This window comes from Marmota flaviventris, chromosome 4 (genome assembly GCF_047511675.1).
Source record: "Marmota flaviventris isolate mMarFla1 chromosome 4, mMarFla1.hap1, whole genome shotgun sequence".
Lineage (NCBI taxonomy): Eukaryota > Metazoa > Chordata > Mammalia > Rodentia > Sciuridae > Marmota > Marmota flaviventris.
This window is the reverse complement of record NC_092501.1, coordinates 33384451-33404481: the sequence shown is the minus strand read 5'-3', so window position 1 is coordinate 33404481 and position 20031 is coordinate 33384451. Positions and strand designations below refer to the sequence as shown.

Below are 20031 nucleotides of genomic sequence, written 5' to 3'. Positions count from 1 at the left end.
GCTCTCTTCCTCCAGCAGTTGGATCGCTCCCATCTCACAGCACCTCTCAGGTCTCTTCCCCCGAGCAGTGCACTGCTCGAGCCAGGAGCAGCTCACGAATCAGCCGCAGGTCCCTGTTTTGAAAAGCAGAGATACAGAGGCAGAGGAAAAGGGTGGACTCCTATGTGACCTGTTCTTAGAGCAAGACAATCACCAGCTGAATTCCAGAAGCCCTGTTCATGTGTGGGGATATTTTTTCGACTGCATGGAATCAGAAAGAAGCAAAAGGATGGGAAATGCTTGCATCCCCCTGAAAAGAATTGCTTATTGCCTATGTCTCTTATCTGCGCTTTTGCTGACTGAGGGGAAGAAACCAGCGAAGCCAAAATGCCCTGCTGTGTGCACTTGTACCAAAGATAACGCTTTATGTGAGAATGCCAGATCCATTCCACGCACCGTTCCTCCTGATGTTATCTCATTGTAAGGCCCGTAAGCATTTTGATATCTAATTTACGATTTTAAAATTCCAGCCAGTATATTTGGGGTTTTGTCTGTATTGGTAGGAGGGCATGGAGAGAGAGGTTTCTCTTGCTTGCTTGGCCATTTGACAGTGCTAACATTTTGCTGCATTTCAAATTTTTGATTTTTATTAGCTGCTACTGGACATGCTTAGAGCTGTTCCCCCCACCTCCCAGCCCTGAATATTAATATGAGAAACCTGTAGCAGATTCATCTCTCTTACTTCAGCTGGGAAGGAACACAATCATACTTCATAAAATAGTGTTAAAATAGTGCCTGTTATGTTAAACTGGATTAACATAAGGTTTGTTCTGTGTGTGTATGTGTGTGTGTGTGTCTTTGTGTGTCTGTTTGTTTTTTGTGTTTTCTTTCAGATCCTTTGTGAGATCTGGTTTTACTGAAATCTCAGAAGGGAGTTTTTTATTCACACCATCGCTGCAGCTCTTGTGAGAAATATTTATATCATGACTATTTTTAATATGGCATATATTTGGATAAGCCTTCTAGTAAAATGAGTTCGATATTAATTTTGTTGCATGTGATGATATTTCTGAAAAGAAAGAGAATATCAGTAAAGTGAGGGGTAGATGGGTTTGTTTGCAACTTCACACCAATAGTGCAGGTTGATTCTTGCAATGGTAAATTTGCTAACCTGTAATACTGTGTGCTTTAATGTCTATTTATGAAGTTACTAGAATGTTGCAACAAGGATCCCAATTCCATTCCACTATTTTACTTTCATTTTTAACTTGGGAACTTTGGTTATTTTGCCCTAGAGTTCTTGCATTTGTCAATACAGAGCCCAGCATACCATATGCGCTCAAGATGTTGTCTCCCGGGGATCTGGGGCAGGCTGCTACTCTGTATGATTTACCATGTGGGGGAAAAAACTTGGTTCTTTCTAGGTAATTCCTTAAAACATCCATTCTTGAGGGACTGCTTTCTAATCTCATCTAATTTATAACTAGTGTCCCTAAAAGGAGGGAAAGAAAATATTAACATAGGATTGTGCAAAAGATTATTCTATGCTATATGTTTTGAGTTGGTCACAAGGGAGCCACATATTCAGCCTATGCCTGAAAATATCCCAAAAAATAATATTTGACTAAGAAATCAGATCTCTTCACAGGCATAACGTAACATGTATAATTTGTTCTGATGTGTAATATTTGGCAATTGGAGTTCTAGTTCTTAGAGCAGTATCACGAGGGGGTCAAGAGGTCTCCTAGTGCTCAGGTATCAGGCAACAGACTTGAGTTGGTAGCGAGGTGGTTACAAGGGAGAATTAGTCAATTGCCGATCCACTGAGTTTGTGGTCTATTAACTGCATGATTTGGGACCCAAGATTTTTGCTTTTGTATGTGGGGGCGTGCTATTTGTTTTCTTGCCTTACTTGGCTACTTTGGCTGTTTGAGATTAGGTACACACGGGAAAACAGCATGGAATTGAATTGGAAAGCCCTATATTTAAATCTCACCCCACTACTCACAAGAACCTAGACATGTAGTCTTTTGAAAATCACTGAATCTCACTGAGCCTTAGTCTCTCTACCTGTAAAATGGAGATAATAAAACATACTTTGAAGGAGTGTTAACAGAGATGAATAAGATTCAAGTAGACAGAACTCTTGGCATAGGGTATGGCAAATGTTTACAAGTTTTAAAAATGGTAGAGTTTCAAAATTTTACATAAAACTAAAGAGCTAAAAGTCACTCGACCTATTATTTTGTCTGAAATCCTCAAACTGGTTTGATCATTTCATCGAATTTATAAACTTGATCAGGTGTTCTTACATTATGTAACAAGGTTGGCTAATGTCCTTCCCCTGGCTAATGTCTTTGAGTGATTAACAGTTGAGTATTCCTTAAGGGTTTATCTGTTTGACTGATGGCCAACTGTGTGCTTAGGGGAAATGTTAACATATCAAACCAATCCAAAAAGATAAGACTCTTTTTAGTACAGAGAGGGACAAAATCTCTAATGCTGAGATCCTTTCCTAAGATAAGAATTCACTGTGCCTGAGAAAGTGATAAATTGTGCTTATGTTGCTCAGTGGTTGAGTAAATACCTGGCTCATTTAAAATGCTTCTTTTTGATGTACTAAGGCATCTCCCTCGCCTTATTGAGAAGTCTCAGTCACACAGTTTCTCGCACTCTGACATACAGGGGGGACATTAGTGGTGACACAGAAAGCCTGGGTTGATCAGCCTAATCAGCTACCACCTCTCCACTTTGTTTTTGTCGGGAGAGTCCAGTCAACACAAGCACAGATGCTGGACAGTGTTATAGAAATAGTTACCGGCTGCTGCAGGGTAATGTGCTTACACGCATTTAGAATCACAGAGGGAAGCCAAGTCACTGGTTTTAAATAGCCCACACCGAGTGTGTGCCATGCCCCTCTGTCCCATGCTCTGAGTTCCTATGGAACATTCCAGCCCTTATTTCTAAAAGCAGTTCAGGTTTCAGAAATAACAAAAGGGCGAGTAATCTTGCCCTGTACGTCCTCAGTTAACTCACATTGGCTAACGTCACCGCGGTAGGCTCGTGCCATGCTGATCTTGGGCAGAACTCTCAGGGGTCAAAGTTTGTTTCTGGTAGTGGCCAGTGAGATCTAAGGACTGTGTTCTCCATCCTTCCTGCCCAATGTTCTCTGCTTTGTCCTGCCCTTAAGAGAAGGTTGAAAAGCCCATTTTCACTGAGTAGGAAATAAACGTGAGCTGTACCATGCTCATAACAATTGTGGCGATACATAGATCACAGAAAGTGTCCTTCTGTGGGATAGCACTATCCAGTGCCCTGAAAATGCCACATGGGCTATCAACCTGATATTGGAACATGAAGACCAGGGGCCACCAGATCAGGCCTAATGAGTTCTAATGGTTCTTGTGACCATGGATCACCAAAGGGTCCCATCATATCCTGTAAAGAGATGAACTTCAGAATCAATTCTGCTTCATGAATGTTCAAAGGATGTTGATTTCTTACTCTTTTGGAAAGGAAAAAGATATGCCCCATTTCTATCACCCACCTTATTATGGCCCTAAAATGCTTTTTCAGACCTTCTGTAGAAGACATGATGAGAAGTACTTTTTTTTGAAATGTCAACCTTGGATATTAAGGAAAACAGACACGATACCTCAAGTTCCACTCAGTGTTTGGGAAAAAATCCTGGTAGGCCATGACTGGCAGTTTCTGTTGGAGAACAAGAAAAAAAAAAAAAAACACTCTGAAAGAAGAAGAGAAAGAATAAAATGATCCAATAAAAACTCATCAGATTAATTGTACAAAACTCCCTTTTCAAAATCTCATTTATGGTTTAGAAAACAATTTAAAAAAACGTTTCTGAAGCAAATGCAATTTTATTCATATTTTTCATATGGCCAGTTTTGAAACCTCACCAATGAGAATGATTATGCATTCTAGTTTGCTCTTAGAGAAAGAGTGGTACTTTCAGTGAATGCAATTTAGAGAAATGTGTTTTCACACATTACAGCCCTGTTCCTTCTCAACTACAGATTGAAATCCCCAGTGAAGCAGGCTCACGTCAGAAGTAAGATTCAAATTTATGAGCTAAAATGTGGCCATGTTGCCATTTGTTTATAACATATTTTAATGAAGTAAGCCCCAGAAGCCCCTAAGAGGGTTCTATTTGCATGAAGCGAATTCCAGGATTAGTTTTACTATCACATTTTTTTAAAAAAATCTGTAGGAATTCAATATGGATATTGTCAGAAAGAAATTCTGGTCTTGTTTGAAACACAGAATTGATCTTTCTAAGGGGAAAATAGTATTGTTTTAGAAAATTAATCCACAATGAATACATAAGAAATTAAAAATTAATAACAAATCGAAAATCAAACAACATGAACAAGAGAAATAATAAGTCCATCTTTATTAGGCTTTAATCATTGGATCCTTCAAAATATTCCTTGATTAGAGAAAAATATCCATGACCTCTCTTACCTTTATAGCAACTACTATCTTTTTCTATTCCTCTTGCATTGCAAGTATAAGAAAAATTTGGTAATCTTCAATGACCACTCAAGCCAAGCTTAACACCTATGAGGGTATTAGAGGAATTATTAGCTGGTTTATATATAGATGAGCACATTTGGGTTTGTGCCCAGCTGAGGTCCTCATAACGGTGGATTGCAAAAGAAAATTTCAGTCATGAAGACTGTTTTGTCTACATTTTGCCCAGTGATCCATAGATTGATCAACTTTTTTTTTTTTTTAAGTATTGAGATTGAACCCAAGGGTGCTCTATCATTGAGCCACATCCCCAGTCCCTTTTTAATTTTATTTTATATCTTTGAAACAGGGTCTTACTAAATCACCCAGGCTGACCTTGAACTTTCTATCCTCCTGCCTCAGCTTCCTATGTCTCTGGGATACAGGCATATGCCACCACTCATTAACTAATTCATGTAACTGTGTGAACTAGCTGTGTTTTCTCTGATAGAATGTTTCATCCTCCCTATTATTCAGGCAAAAAAAAAAAAAAAACTAACAGTTACCAGTCCCTTCTCCCTCATGATCCACTTCCAACTGAACAAATCCCCTCCTGAACAGCATGAGAATCTGCCTGCTCCTCTTTTCCCTGGCGCTATACAGCATTCACAATGTCCACACCACCCCTGTGCTTTCGGTTCCCACCCCAGTCATCTCCATTAGCATTACCTTCTAATTCATTCATGGCTCTTGTGCTTGGAAGTCTTTAATGGTTCCCTGGGAACAGGGAGAGTCTGAATACAGGAGTTGGTGTTAATAGCATTCAGCTCCATCCTATCTGTCCAGAGTTAATCACTCCCAACATCTACACTAAACCCCACCTGCCATATACACAAGCTCCATCCATTCTTATCAGACTGAATATCTCACTCTGTGACCTGTTTTTTTCATATTCTGAAGACTTCACTGAGGTCTCTGTACTCTCTGCCATTCATGCCATTCCATTCCTGCTTCTGTCCTGTGTCTGTCATGGAGGATCCTCAGTAGGTTGTGGCCTAGTGATACAACTAGACATTATAAGCCTGGACATGGTTTCCTATATATTCCTACCTGATTTCACATGGACTGACAGGGTGGAGGCCTGTTATTTTCTGGCTTCAAACTTCCTCAGCAGAGAGTTCCAGAACTTCAAAGGCAAAGCATCTCAGTCTTTCCTGAGATCCACTGCTCGATTCTCTTTTTACCTACCCCAACTTCACCTTTAGCCTCCTGTGTTCTAAGTTTGGCTCTGGAGGCTAACTAGCCTCTCTCCTAAAAGGGGTGAATGTTCCCTTTTATCTTGCCCAATGGGACATCCAAAGGAAATATTAGTTAAGCCTCAAGATGAAACAAATTTATTAACACAAAGATAACTTCCTTGTTGACTTATTTGCATCAACTCAGTTAAAACAAGTATTTATTTACTGTGTAGTTGCAAGTTGTAGCAAAATGAAGGCAGAGCTTCCCACTTTAGCAAACACACTTTGGGGTTCTACTGTGCAGCAGGTACAGTGTTGGGCTTTGTGAGGAAGTGACACACTGTCACTCCCCACCCTGGTCCTGCAGCTCCAAGCTGGTGGTGATTCCTAAAACGGTACATTATATTTTGCCTTTATTTGATGCCCTGTGTTCAAAATGATATTCAGTTGATTGGCGATAATAGTGGTGCTTAGCAGTTGTTGATGCTGTGGCTAATATGGGCTATGGAGCAACTGTAGGGGCTTTTTGACACCAGTATGGCTGTCCCAGGGGGGTTAGCAATGTGGCAAGTGGCGAAGAACACGTGGGCTTTGTGGTCAGATAGATATGGGATCCAGTCCCCGCTCTGCTGCTTACTAGTTGTGTGTCTTGGGGCAAGTTTAGTTAAGTTTTAATATCTGTACAAAATGGGGAATAATCATTGTACCATTACACAGAATTATAGTCAGGATCAAATGAAGACACAGTTCCTGAAACTCAATAAACATTAGTGTTTATTATAGTAGCTGAAAAATCACTTTAATTTGAGCTCCATAACATCAGATTAGTGTCTGCCTATATAATCTGGGTTTGCCTATAATCCCAGCTTTAAAGTTTTTTGGTTCTACACACTGTTCTCTAGCAGAACCTGCTAAAAAAAATCTTTCCTTCTAATACTACTCACAGGAAACCTGAGCTGTTCCCCACCCCCCTGCCTGCCTTTTTAGTGTAACCCTTTCCTTTCTTCCTCATGAAAAAAATAACTGGCACCACATTTTGTAAAATGTGTCAGATTTTGTTTAAAATAATTAATAATGGTCAGTCTTCAGATGAGTGGTCCTCTGGTAGGATGGAAAGAGGCATGAACTAGAAGTTAGGAGATGTGGATCTAAAATCCAGTTTGACAACCAACGGGCTGTGCACATAGGGTAGGTCACAAAATAACCCGGGGCCTCGGGTTTTATATCCATAAAATACCATAGATAGAGTAAATTATGGTTCTCAAACTCAAATCCTAGATAAAGAAGGAAGCAGTTGGATAGGAGACAATAAGGAGTGATTGAGGTAAACCAAAGAAGATACGTCATAGCTCAAAATGATGTCCTAGGTCCAGCTGATTATTGAGGAGGAGAATGTAGTGCCTACGTACAGGACCATTATCTTCCTACTTTTCAAGGGAAGGGAGAAATTTGGAAGCATATTTTCAAACAGGATGAAGACCAAACACAACATCAGTTGGCATTTGGGAAGATTCACATTCAATTATATCTAAAGATCTCTTCCTATCTTAAAATTCTATTGCATTATATTTTATTCTACAAACAGGGTTGCTTTAATATAATGTAGAAAATGGCCTTGTTAAAGAAATGGACAAAAATATTTTATCAATTCTAGCAAACTATTAAATTAGATTGGTAATTGAAAGAGCCTCTAACACAGAATTGACTGTTATAAAATTCTGTTATAAAATTATTGTTAGCTGGCTGGATGCAGTGGTGCATGCCTATAATCCCAACAACTGGGGAGGCTGAGACAGAAGAATCACAAGTTCAAAGTCTGCTTCAGCAACTCAGTGAGACCCTGTCTCTAAATAAAATACAAAAAAAAAAAAAAAAAGGATGAGGATGTGGCTCAATGGTTAAGTGTCCCTGGGTTAAATCCCTGGTACAAAACAAAACAAAAAAGTTATTGTTAGCTGGGCCTGATGGTGCACACCTGTAATCCCAACAACTCAGGAGGCTGAGGCAGGAGGATTGCAGGTTTGAGGCTAGCCTCAGCAACTTAGATCTTGTTGCAAAATAAAATAAAAAGGGCGAAGTTTGTGGCTCAGTTGTAGAGGACCTATGGGCTCAGTCCTTAGTACTTCAAAGAAAGAAAATAAGTATTATTATAATAATGAAGTTTCCAATTTTATACAGTCCAAAGGAACTCTATGATTGCTAATGATAAAACAATGTTTCAGTATCTGTCTTTTTGGGCTAGGATTGGAAAGGGATGGTTTGGCCCATTTACGTAGCAAGATGACAGGTTTTTGCCAGAATAAATACAATTGAAAAGCAATAAATATCTAAAAACTACAACCTAAAATGTATACATACAAGCAACCCTTGACTTAGAGAGAATTCCTTGTGAAGAACCATAGAGTCTCCCCAGCTGTGCTTCCATGGCTAAGATTTCTGGGCCCCTTATTTGAGTATCATCTCTGCTTCTAGTTTATAAGCCTTGCAATCAGACCAGGCAAAGTTTGGTTATAGGTACTGGTCACTTTTGTATTGCCTACTGCTAGGTATTTTATGCATCTCATTTTTAAAATTTCATTATCATGATGATCTTTTGAGATGTGTATGATTATTCCATTTTACAAATAAAGCACTGAGTCCCGAAAGGATTACGTTACCTCCTCAATGTCACATCCCTAATAAGTAGCAGAGATGGAGTTGAAACCATGGTCCTCATTTCTAACCACTTCTGTTTATTTCCTCCTGAATGCAAATCAGAGGGCTTGACTTTGCATAGTTTTGTTCTCCAAATCAAATCCCCTCTCAAAGGGTCAACCTCTGCCATTAACAAGGGTATTCAGGGGAATGTGTCCTGATTCCTGGAGACAAAGACTGAAAAGAAGTTTCAAAAGCCCTTTGAAAGAGTGGCAGCGTTTCTGGCTAGAACATCTAGTTTCCCTAGGTTTCAGCTCTCATTTGTATGTGTAAGCTCTGGTCTCCTTGCTTAAAAAGAGAGAGACAGACAGAAAAGGAAAGAGCAAAAGAAAAAGAGCTTGTTTATTTTAAAGTTACACCTTAGATCAATGTTCTCTAAACTTGTCCAGGAGAACAGTTGTCCTGAAAGCATAGAGGTCTGTGCTCAAATTAATTAGGGAAGCTGCACTTTCAGTCCCTGCACGGCTATTTACAACGTGCTTTGGCATAGAACAATCTCTGTAATTATGTAAAATTATTCCACTTTTCTTCCCTTCCATAGATTATTGGTTTTATGGAAGATACTCTGGAAATAGATAATGTGATGTTCATTTTATTTATTATCTTAATTATTTATACTCAACGTTGACCTAGAGAGGCTAGATAGCCAAGCACAGGCAGGTAGAAAGAATCCCATCCTGATGCAGACATTAAACCACCTGTCTCCATATAAGGAGCAACTTGAAGCGTTTTGTTAATGTGGATTCATTGATGTGATATCTGGAAGTTGGGCCTCACCACCACCTTTTTAAGTTCCTTGGCACACACTTCTTTCACAGGGAACTCTCAGTAGATACTCCATCTTTTGGAGGAAGTTTATGATCATTTACAGCTCATTCCAAAGGAAGAATCTTCCAAGCTTAAATGTAGACTCTTTATCTGAAGGAAGCTTCCTTTGGAAGTGGTAACCCATTATTTCCCTGGGTATGATCCATGGAATGTTTGTTAGTGTACAGCACAATGATTAAAGGGTCCCGTTATCAATAAGATTGGGAACCTGCATATTTAATTACCTCGTGAAAATCTCAATTTACTCAAAGACACAGAAGACTTGCATACCTAAGAATCCCGATTCATTTCTTTAACATATTCTTCCTAAATGTATCCACCGTTTTTTCTGCATGTGAATCTTTCACCCCTTAAATATCTTGTATTCCAGGGCCATGTTCTGGGAAATATTGGGCAAGGCTTTTCTGGATTTGCAACAGGTAGTGGTCAGAGCTGAGGGGACTACAATGAGGATCGTGGCTTCACTCATGGCTACTAACTAGTCCTGGTGAGAAAACCATGTCTGAACCTAGGATCCAGCCCTGCCACTTACAAACTTGAAATTACGTGTCTCGCCTTGGTTTTCTTTATGTTTTAAGTAAAGATTATAAAACCTACATTATAGTGTTCCTTTGAGGAATAAAATGAGATGTCAAGCTGCTAAAGACGAGGCCTGGCACAGAACAGGCTTTAGATAAAATATAAGTCCCTTCTACTTGATGTCTCAGGACCAGAGAGAGAGGGTGATTTTTGTAAAGATATGGGGAATGTGAGTGTTGGAAAGTTGTACCAACTCCTAGAAAGAAAGAGTTTTGACTGTCTTGAGAATAAGTACTGTTCTATAAAACCAAGAGGTGGGTCCATACCATAGATAATCCTGTAAATTCTAATCATGGCCCACCACTGACAAAAGAAGTGACCTTGGTCAAGTCACCTAACCTCTGCTGGCCTTCTGTTTACTCTTCTGTGAAAATAGAATTTAAACTACATCTCTCTGAAGATTTATGTAGAGCCAAATTAAGGTTAATTCCAATCAATCCAGATTGAAGTGGTGGCAGTCTGCTTAAGGATCAGCCAAATTATACTGAAAATGTTTGTCAAGGATAAGAGTCAAAAATAACTGTCAAATAATGTCCTTGTATGATGCTTCCCATTTCAATGCTTTCCTATCTTAAGAGCATATTTAAAAATATTCAAATGTAAATTACTCACATGCTACATGCACTCAGAATATGTGCATTTAACTAAAGTGAATCATCAGCTATTATTAATTATCTTTCAACCAGGCCCATTCTTTTGGATAAAGGAGAATATTAGTAACAACCAGGGTGTCTGAATCATTTAAGCAAGGCCAGTGCTAAACAAGTGAGCCAGCTCCTCCAGGTGTGCCCCATATCCTCCCACAACTGTAACCTGTGAATTTTGTGCTCTTTCACTTATATATACACATACATATACCCACACCCATGGATCTGGGTGTGTGCACACTAGTGTTTGTGCACATTCATGTTTATACACACTACCCACGGCAGCCAAATACCCTAGATAATGCACATCAAAGTCTTCTTGATCAAATGATGACGTCACTGGGCCTCAGTTTCCTTAGTGATACGACTAAGATCTTTTGCTAGCTCTAACGGCTCTCCCAGGGCTGACGTTTTACATCTGTGTTCTTTGCTTGTCTTCACAGAAGCACTGGAGACATACTCATATACATTATCATGCAGACTTCGTAGAATCCTCCAGGAAGTCTTTTTGTAATTATAATTTCCATTTTAATCCCCAATAGAATAGATTCACCTGCTTAATGTGTTCACATAAAATAAGTAGCAGCTACAAGCTTCAATGGTCAGTTCTCTATTCCACATCCAATCAATGCAGTCTGCAAATGACAAGATGTTGACTGTTTACTATTCTCGTCTTCGTCCAGAGTAGTTTTCGTGGAGTGGGGGTTGAGGGATTAAGGGAGAGTCCCCTGAATCATCTCCCCTCCATAGCCAGGAGAACCTGCTCTAGTGGAAGATGGGGCGCAGGCTTTTCATAGGCCAATGACAATTCTGATGCTAGTCAAGATGTTACAGGTGAATGGAGAGGGTCCGAAGGAGTCGTATTAGAGCCAGAGAACCTGGCACAGGGCTGGATGAGCAGCCTGGTTTGAGACAATGGGAGATTTTTCTCAGCAGGGATCACACTCTCCTCACCACTCAGCCATCTGCAGAGCAGACTCTTTGACCCGTCGGGAAACGCCATGCCTGCTCTTCCATGAATGAAGCCGGCAATGCTCTAAGCCCAGAATCACATGTCTTTGGAATGAAAGGGAATTCAAAATCATCTAGTTTCTCCCCTTCATTTTACAATACAAGGAGGAGAAGTGGCAAGCTCGAGACCATAAGAGGTGAGAAGCCAGGCCAAGAAACCACTTCACGGGCCCATATTAGGCTTGGCACTGACACTTGGGCCTGCCCATTCCCTGTGCTCTTGTGGACCCTGTCTTTGGCCTCTCAGCTGCCCCTGGGAAAGCCTTGGCCTTGAGCCCTATAGCCAGATCCTCCTTAGACCCTCTGCTCCCTCATTCACATCTCTGCTGCTGACTCCAGACTTCCTCCGAACTCCTCGCAAACCATGCTGCCTGCTTTTCTCTTCCTTTTAAAATAGATTCTTCTGGTCCTGGCTTTCATCTAACCAGGAACCCCTAATACCCTTATGGGCTTGTTGCTGAGATGTTGTTATTGATGAAGAGAGGAGAGCCACCCCCACAGGACATGGGATATAGACGCTGGAAGGAGTAACTGGAGTTGGGGTTAACAGACGTTTTACAAGTTGCATCCTCTGTTCACAATGTAATATGAATGATAAAATTAACAAAGTTTTTTTTTAAAATATACACAATAGGAAATTTTAAAAATATTATTCTAGGACTGTGAAATAGCTTAGTACTAGAGTACTTGCCTAGCATGTATGAGATCCTGGGTTCCTTCCATCCCCAGAACTGGAAAAAAAAAATGATAATACTAAATGTTGGTGAGAATGTGATCAGATAGGCATTTCCATACTCAAGAGTTGGGCATGTAATTTAAAAAAAAATTTTTTTGTGTAGCTGTAGATGGACAGAATGCCTTTATTTTATTTGTTTATTGTTATGTGGTGCTGAGGATAAACCCAGTGCCTCAGGCATGCTAGGCAAGCGGTCTGCCACTGAACCACAGCCATAGCCCCTGGGCATGTAATTTGATAAAGTTAGCAATAAAGAACTGAAGACTTAAAAACATCTCTAATCCAATTGTGTTACTTTTAGAATCTATCTTGGGTTTATCCTAAGGAAATAGAGATAGGAAAAGTATTTTTATATGAGGATGATTATGGTAGTGTTTATGATAGTGAAGGCTGGAATCAGCAATAAGAAAGTTAAATCATGATGTATTAAAATCCAAAATTACTAAAGCTATATCTGTTAAAACTCCATTATTGAGACATTATTCAATGATAAAATTAGCAAATGTAAAGGACACAAAATAATATTTTAAAAATTATCTCAACTTGGACAGGGGACATAGCTTAGTAAAAGAGCACTTGCTTAACAGGCATGAGCCCCTGAGTTCCATCCCCAGTATCACACACACAAAAAAAACCCTCTATAAATATCCCCATGTATGTACTTTATCTGTCTTATGTATATGCGTATAAGTGCCTGTGGGTAGTTGATAATGATACTCTTTATTTTACTATTTAAGCCTTTCTGTATTTTCCAGAACTTCCACGACCAGCATTCAAGGTTTTTAAATATTTTACTTACAAAATACAGATTGATATGATGTGACTTGGGACTTCCATGTGACTTTGGGACTACTCATATTGATTAATTTCTTTCAAAAAGGAATAATTATTTAATTGCATGTCTTGAATTTATATGAGCTGAACAGTGTTGTGGCTGTTCACCACATGGAGACATTATGTCATTATGTGACCTGGGCCCTATGCTGAAAGGCCACCCATTATGTGAAGAGGGTACTGAACTAGGGGCCTGGGGCCACTTGACCTTGGCAAAGCCCTTAGTAGTGGCCTCCTGTCAAATAGATACCAACACTGGCTCTGCCACTTTCAGAATTGTTCCAAAGCCCAAGTGAGATCATCCAGGGAGGAGGCTATGAAATGTAGGCTATTGGGTGGCACTAACCATCATTTAAAGATGAGCTAGTGCCAGCCTGGCATCGATAGTTGATATATACGGTCTTTCTAAATTTCCCTCCTGATGAGGAAACATACATGGCTGCAGAACACAAAAATCCTCCCCAATTCTCCCACGGCCCCTTTTCTTTACTGAATTTAAAAGTGCATAGCCCTTGCCGGAAGATTCAGATAGGTCACAGCACATCCCTGTCTACCTCCACCCTAGGGGGAAATGCCTGGCTTCTTCCCAGAGGAGGAAGTGACAGAGACTTGACATGTTCCCATGGGACCAAGGCAGAGGACAAATTCTACTTGATCTCTGCATAAACATGGGAGGTCTCTTGATAAATCTATTGGGTCCAGATCTCTGATCTCTGCTTAGGGAACAAGGTCATTCAGAGTATGCATTGGTCCCTACAAGCCCCTCTGTGACTCTGCTGTTGTGAACATAGTTAATCCATCAGACCTGCGTTATTGCAGACTCTTGCTCTGTGTGGTTAGGGAATAAGAAAACCCGCAGCATCTCCATGTCCCACAGCAACGGCTGCAGTCAGACTGCTGCAAGGAGCCTACCTCCTCTGCCACCACAGGCAAAGCGGGGGAGGTATTTAAGTGACCTGGAAAGCTTACCATATGCACCCTGGCTGTATATGTCACCTGGGGAGCTTTTAAATAGCCTGGGCCACACTCCAGGTGCAGAATTTAACCAGAGTCCTTGCAACTGGGAATCAGGTGTCCAGTATTTTTAAAGCTCTCCAGGTGATTTCAAGTGCAACAGAGAACAAGAAACTCTGGCTTAGGATCTGATCCAGTTCTAGGCATCTCCCTGCCACCAACACATTTCCCTTTGTGAGGTCTCCTCCACATCTGATCACTTTGAAGTGTTCCTGGACCGCACCTCTTCCCTGCTGTGGATCCAACTGAGCCCTAAGGCATCCTTTCTCCTCCAGCTTCTCTGCAGGTTGGCTCCATTTTTAGCTTGCTATTCCACATCTCCAAGAAAGGTACCATCTTAGCTCAACTCACTGCGGGCCATGAGATACCGCCTGACCTAGGGATTGGCTACTCAGGTGGAAGAGCTGAGCTCTCTTGCCCTATTGATCCATTGGAAGGGATGGGGGTTGTATCATAAAGAATACAGCCACCTGGGTCTGCCCCAGGTCTGCTGTATGTGAATGTGGGGTGGGACTGGGATAGGTACTAGGTGGGACTCAATAGGAACTACAATGCTTGAACATAGCTGTCTCAATTACAAATCATAATCAAACATATTTCCTGGAATCCATTAAAAAATTAAGGATTAGCATTTTATCCTCTTTATAGAACATGACATTATGAGTCTTTTCAAGTATGTGTAGGATAATAAAATGGATAGCTTACTCAATTATATTTGGAATGCCTATATAATTTTACACATCCTTATCCATAGAAACTACCATTGAATTTAGAATTAAAGAACTATGATTCTCATCTTAGCAGAGGGATTGTTTTTAGCTTTTACAAGGAATTTTTTTAATTAAAGTATAATCTGCATAAAGAAAAGCATATATATATATATATATATATATATATATATATATATATATATATATATATATATATCACAAGTGTACTTCTCAATGATTTGTAACCAGTACCCAGATCAAGAAACATTATCATTATCCCAAAGACACCAATGATGATCTTCCAGTTACAACTGGCCTCCAAGTTTAATCACTGTCTTGACTTCTACCAGCATAATTTAATTTTTTAGTTTTTGTTCTATATGTAATTGCAATCATGAACAATGAACTTCTTTGTCTTCTGGCTTCTTTCCTTTTTTTTTTAGCAAAAAGTTGTAGTTTAAGCCAGAGGTTTTAGTTTGAAATCTAGATCAACAAACATTTTTTCAACCAGGAACTGTGCTCCGAGCTAGGGACACAAAAATAAATAAGGGTAAGTCCCCGCTCTAAAGAACATTCAATCTAGTAATCTAGTAATGATCGGAATTTAATGTAAAGTGAAATCCTCTTTGTTCCACAAATATTTGTTCAGTATCTGCCATGGGCAGGCACTATCACAGGTGCCAGGGACAAGCAGTGAACAAGCAGACAAAAATTCTAGTGGAAATCCTCTCTTTTATTTCACTGACATGTGTGGGCAAGTTATGCCCACTAACATCCTTTCCCACTGTCTTTCACCCAATTTAACATAAGGGGAAAGGAGCGATGAAAGCTGTTTATTCTGGCAACTTGGGGCAGGCGATGATGAAATCTTTGGTCAACCACACGGCCGGCCCTTTGCAGACCCCTGAGTGTGGAAGGCACTTCCCTAGACCTCCTTCTGCTTTGTTCCATTGTCCACATCTCTGGTGCTGTTTATATGGGACACAACAAAGACCTGGAGGCTGTGAAAGCCTTGAGATGTTAGCTCACTTTGGAGCAAGGCTGAACATCAGTCATGTTGTTTTTCAGAACCATAAATTGAGAAGAGACAATTACCAAAGTAGTGATGGGTACTAAACCTTCAGATTTGTTTGATAACTGTAGGCTGCAATATACATCCAATTGATTCATATTTACTTTTCAGAACCTAGCAAATTATTTGAGCATAAAAGTTGTGACATCAGAAGAAGGGATTAGAAGAGAATCCAACACCACCCCAGGATTGACAGTTTAGGAAGAAATGCAAGTGAGCATTTCATTTTGTTTCCCATCTTTATGGAAAATTTCAAGTTCATATAGAAGCAGAGGGAGCAGTAAATGCCATGGACCACCTTTCAGCTTCAAAAATGATAAACATGTGCCCAGTTCATTTCTAACTTCCTGCTGTCCTTTTCCTCTGATTATTTTGAAGCAATGCTAGATGCTTAGATAATTTAATGCCTAGATAAATTACTCATGAATGTTCAGAAAGTGAGCTCTCTTAATTCGAACCCCTTTGGTTAACAAACTCAGAGTTGAAGTCACTTAATGAATTAGTGACACTTATTTTTAATCCCTAAATATCCAAAAGTAAATATCACCAGGTTTACTAACAGCGTAATGATTATACATTGTATTATTGTTATGTTGTGCAATGCACAATCCTATTATTTGGCCAAAACATACCTCTTAAAAGCCCTTTGTTCAGAAAACTGAAAGCAAACTTTCCAAAAAAGTTCTTCAGGGGTGGGGTCAGTGGACTGAAGTCCTTCTTCATCAGTGATTTCCAAACCAGATCCCCATGGATTTTAAAATTGCAAATAAATTCATTCAAGTGAAATTGTTTCTTCCAACTATTTAATCATAAAATGGTCTAACTTTTCTAAGCCTCCCTTCTCCCACTTTCAGCCTGTCCTATTTTCAAATAAGGCTGTTCATCAATTCAGTGTCAGTGGCCTGGCTGCCATGAGATATCACAGCATCGCTGAGTATAGACATTAATTTTTCTAAGTTTCCTATGATTAAAACACCAAACCACCATTGTTTTGAGCCATCAGAGAGTTCCAAAGGTTTACAGAGCAAGTGCAAAAGATTTTCAGTGTCTTTGTGATGGAAATGTGCAAAATGTTGACTTGGCTGCATCTGTTGTCATACCTGCTCTGCTTGTATCTCAATATGTTACCCAGGGCAAGTGACAGTCGTCGTTGTGAGGAGTGGGACACAAAGCACCCCTTCCATGAGCATTTGATGAGGAGACAATTAAGAGTAAGAAAAGCTGTGAAGGTTATCCGCATAAATAAAACTGTAGAAGACAAACATCTAGATGTTTCTCTGTGTACAAACACCACTCATTTCTCTCTGGGAGATAAAAGCAGCAAAGATTGACAATCTGTCAGTTAAACTCTTTTCATTGTGTGCTTTTTCTGGGCAGGCTATTCACATCGAACTCCTTTGATGTGATCAGTGATGATGCTTTTATTGGTCTTCCACATCTAGAGTATTTGTAAGTAAAAAAAAAAAAAAAAATGTTCTCTCACATGATGATGCAGGACAAGAACTCTCAAGTTCCCGTAGCTATCTGACCAAAAATTTTGTAACCTATTGCAGATTCATAGAAAACAACAACATCAAGTCTATTTCAAGACATACCTTCCGGGGACTAAAATCTTTAATTCACCTGTAAGTATGAATGTTGCTGTTACTTTTTAAGCTTGCTGATGGACATTGCAGTCAATCCCTTGTGGTTAAAGCACCCACTTTATGAGCGTCCATGAAAATTTAAGAACCCAAATGATCTCCCTCTATGCACACTTGCCATCTCTCTGTCATCTGTCAGCAAGTGTTCAGGAAATTGATTACTGTTAATATTTCTAGCCTAAATCGACCATAATTAGAAAAGTGGTCTAATGCAGAGAAATTACATGACTAAAATAACTTTATTATTATCTACATCATTACTCACTTCATGAATAATTATGGGTTGACTATGTACTTTAATTTGATATTGGCTATTTTTCTTTTTCTGCATAAGCTCTGACTTTATATTCATTTAAACCTAATATAGCCATAGGCAATGTCTACAGAGTACCTGAGCAACTTGTTTACATATGAAGTAGTTATTCCATAGGTCTAGAGCAGTCATTCTTAATAGGGAGCAATTTTTTCTTCCAGGGAACATTTAGCAACATCTAGAGATATGCTTGCTGGTCACGAGTAGGGGATGTAATTGAAATCTGATGGATAGAGGGCAGGGTTGGTCCTAAACAATCTACAGTGCAAAGGACAGTCCCCCGAGCCAAGAATTATTGGCCTAAAATGACAGAGTGGGGAGGTTGTGAAACACTGAACAACAAATTATACAACTTGTTTCTTCTAGCTTCTTCCATCTTCTACACTTGTGCACTTCTACACATGTGCGCACACATACACGCACACACGCACACAGACACACACAGACATATTTTTAAGGAAACTAGTAGAGCATAGGAGGAAAAGGCATTAACATTTATTGTGTCAGTTAATATGCTTTACAACATTTTTCACTGAGCCCGGTCGATAATCCTGCCAAATAAGCATAATAATCTCCATTTAGAGATGAAGGAACTGAGTCTTGAAGGGTGTATATGACTAGTGGACGGTTTAGTTGTACAGTTATAAGAACATTAACTCAACAGTTGAATTGCCCTGGCTATTCATCCTTTCCATGACTGATTCTCAAGTCATTCCAGTATGTGTCTTATCAGTTTTAGGTAAAGATGCAAGAGATACATGTGTAAATGTCATCCTGTCATCCTTAACCTGTTCCCTCATAGCACCTCAATTCCACTTCTGTTCTAGGCCCTGGGGGTAGCAAGAACAAAGCAGATAAAAATGCCTGCTCTTTGCCTCTGCTTTCTAGTTTGTCTGTGTGGTCTTCTTGGTACCAGGAGCCATTCTTTCCTGCAGTTTGGTTTGCAGCAAGAGAGTATTGATGGCCAGATTTTGTTAGTTTTTTGTTTATTGGTACCTAGAATTGAACTCAAGGGCACTCTGCCTCTGAGCTCCATCCCTGGCCCTTATTATTTTTTTTGTTTTGAGACAGGGTCTTGTTCAGTTACCAAGGCAGGTCTCAAACTCGTGATCCTCCAGCCTTGGTCTCCTGAGGAGCTGGAATTACAGGCGTGCGCCACTGTGCCCAGCCAGATTTATTTTATAAAATCATGTCCATATATAGTGATAACAATAAAAACAGCCTCTGTAATGCTGCTGTTCATGTCAATGATACGATGCAAAAATGGCTGGGAAACAGAATGAATGTTATGCAATTGTATCAGAGTTCAACTTTTCCAAACTTCATTTTCAGACAAAAATAAATAAAAAACAAATTTGTGGAAGGAGAAATGGAAATTCATGACTTCAAATTGAGATCCACTTGATTCACATAAATACTATTCAACACAGCCCATGCCCATGGTCAACATGGGAGTAGGGGCGCTGCAGGAGAGAAATAAACCCAGTGACCTCTCTAGCAACCTGAGATGAGTTTGCCCAGGTGCATCTCCTCTTCAGCCTAAAGACCTAGACCTTCACTTGGAACAGAGAAAATATTCTCCCTCCCTCACCAAGAAGGAAAGAAGAGGAGGGAAGAAGGAGAAAAGTCTGTATAACACCATATTGGATACACATTTTGCTTGACCAGAAGCTATTGTATCTATCAGACGAGGTGAAAATTTATATTTGGGTGATGATCAAAACGCTTTTATGATGGTATAGAAACTATAAGGGAAATTGGCTGGGCATAGTGGCTCATGCCTGTAATCCCAGCTACTCTGTACACTGAGGCAGGAGGATCACAAGTTCAAGGCCAGCCTGGGCGACTTATTGAGACCCTGTCTCAAAATAAAAAATAAAAAGGGGATATAATTTAGTACCACTAAGCAGCTAAGTTAGTGAGGATTGAACCTAATACCCCTGGATTCAACCCCCAGTACCAAAAAAAAAAGAAAAAAAGAGCAGTGAATTTACTATCTAGGAACTTTTAAGCTCAAGGGAACACCAAGGGGGCAGCCTCCCAAGAAAGGCGCATGAATCTCAAGGGTCATGTGAATACAAGTGAAATGGAAGTCTTGATCTAAGCTAGTGCTGCAGGTGGGAAGGAGGTGTGGTAACAGGTTAGGGGGGAATGCTTGACTGAACCAGGATGACCCTCAGGTCTTTATCTAACATGTAGGAGGTTGACTCATGCCATTTCCAGTATTACACTGTCAGGATCTAGAAGAATAGAGTGCCATATG

The 20031-nt window shown here is 39.9% G+C and overlaps 1 protein-coding gene across 4 annotated transcripts in view; it reads left to right on the top strand.

The window, feature by feature from the left end:
- The first annotated feature begins 244 nt into the window (after window positions 1–244).
- Lgi1 (leucine rich glioma inactivated 1) overlaps window positions 245–20031 on the top strand; it is a 32862-nt gene continuing 13075 nt past the window's right edge. For 2 of the 4 annotated variants that reach the window (XM_027939973.2, XM_027939976.2), the window contains exons 1-4: window positions 245–459; window positions 873–944; window positions 17190–17261; window positions 17366–17437. In XM_027939973.2, coding sequence (XP_027795774.1) covers window positions 245–459; window positions 873–944; window positions 17190–17261; window positions 17366–17437 — 431 coding nt within the window. The remainder of the gene's footprint in view (window positions 460–872; window positions 945–17189; window positions 17262–17365; window positions 17438–20031) is intronic. The other 2 variants (XM_027939974.2, XM_027939975.2) reach the window with 2 other exon arrangements.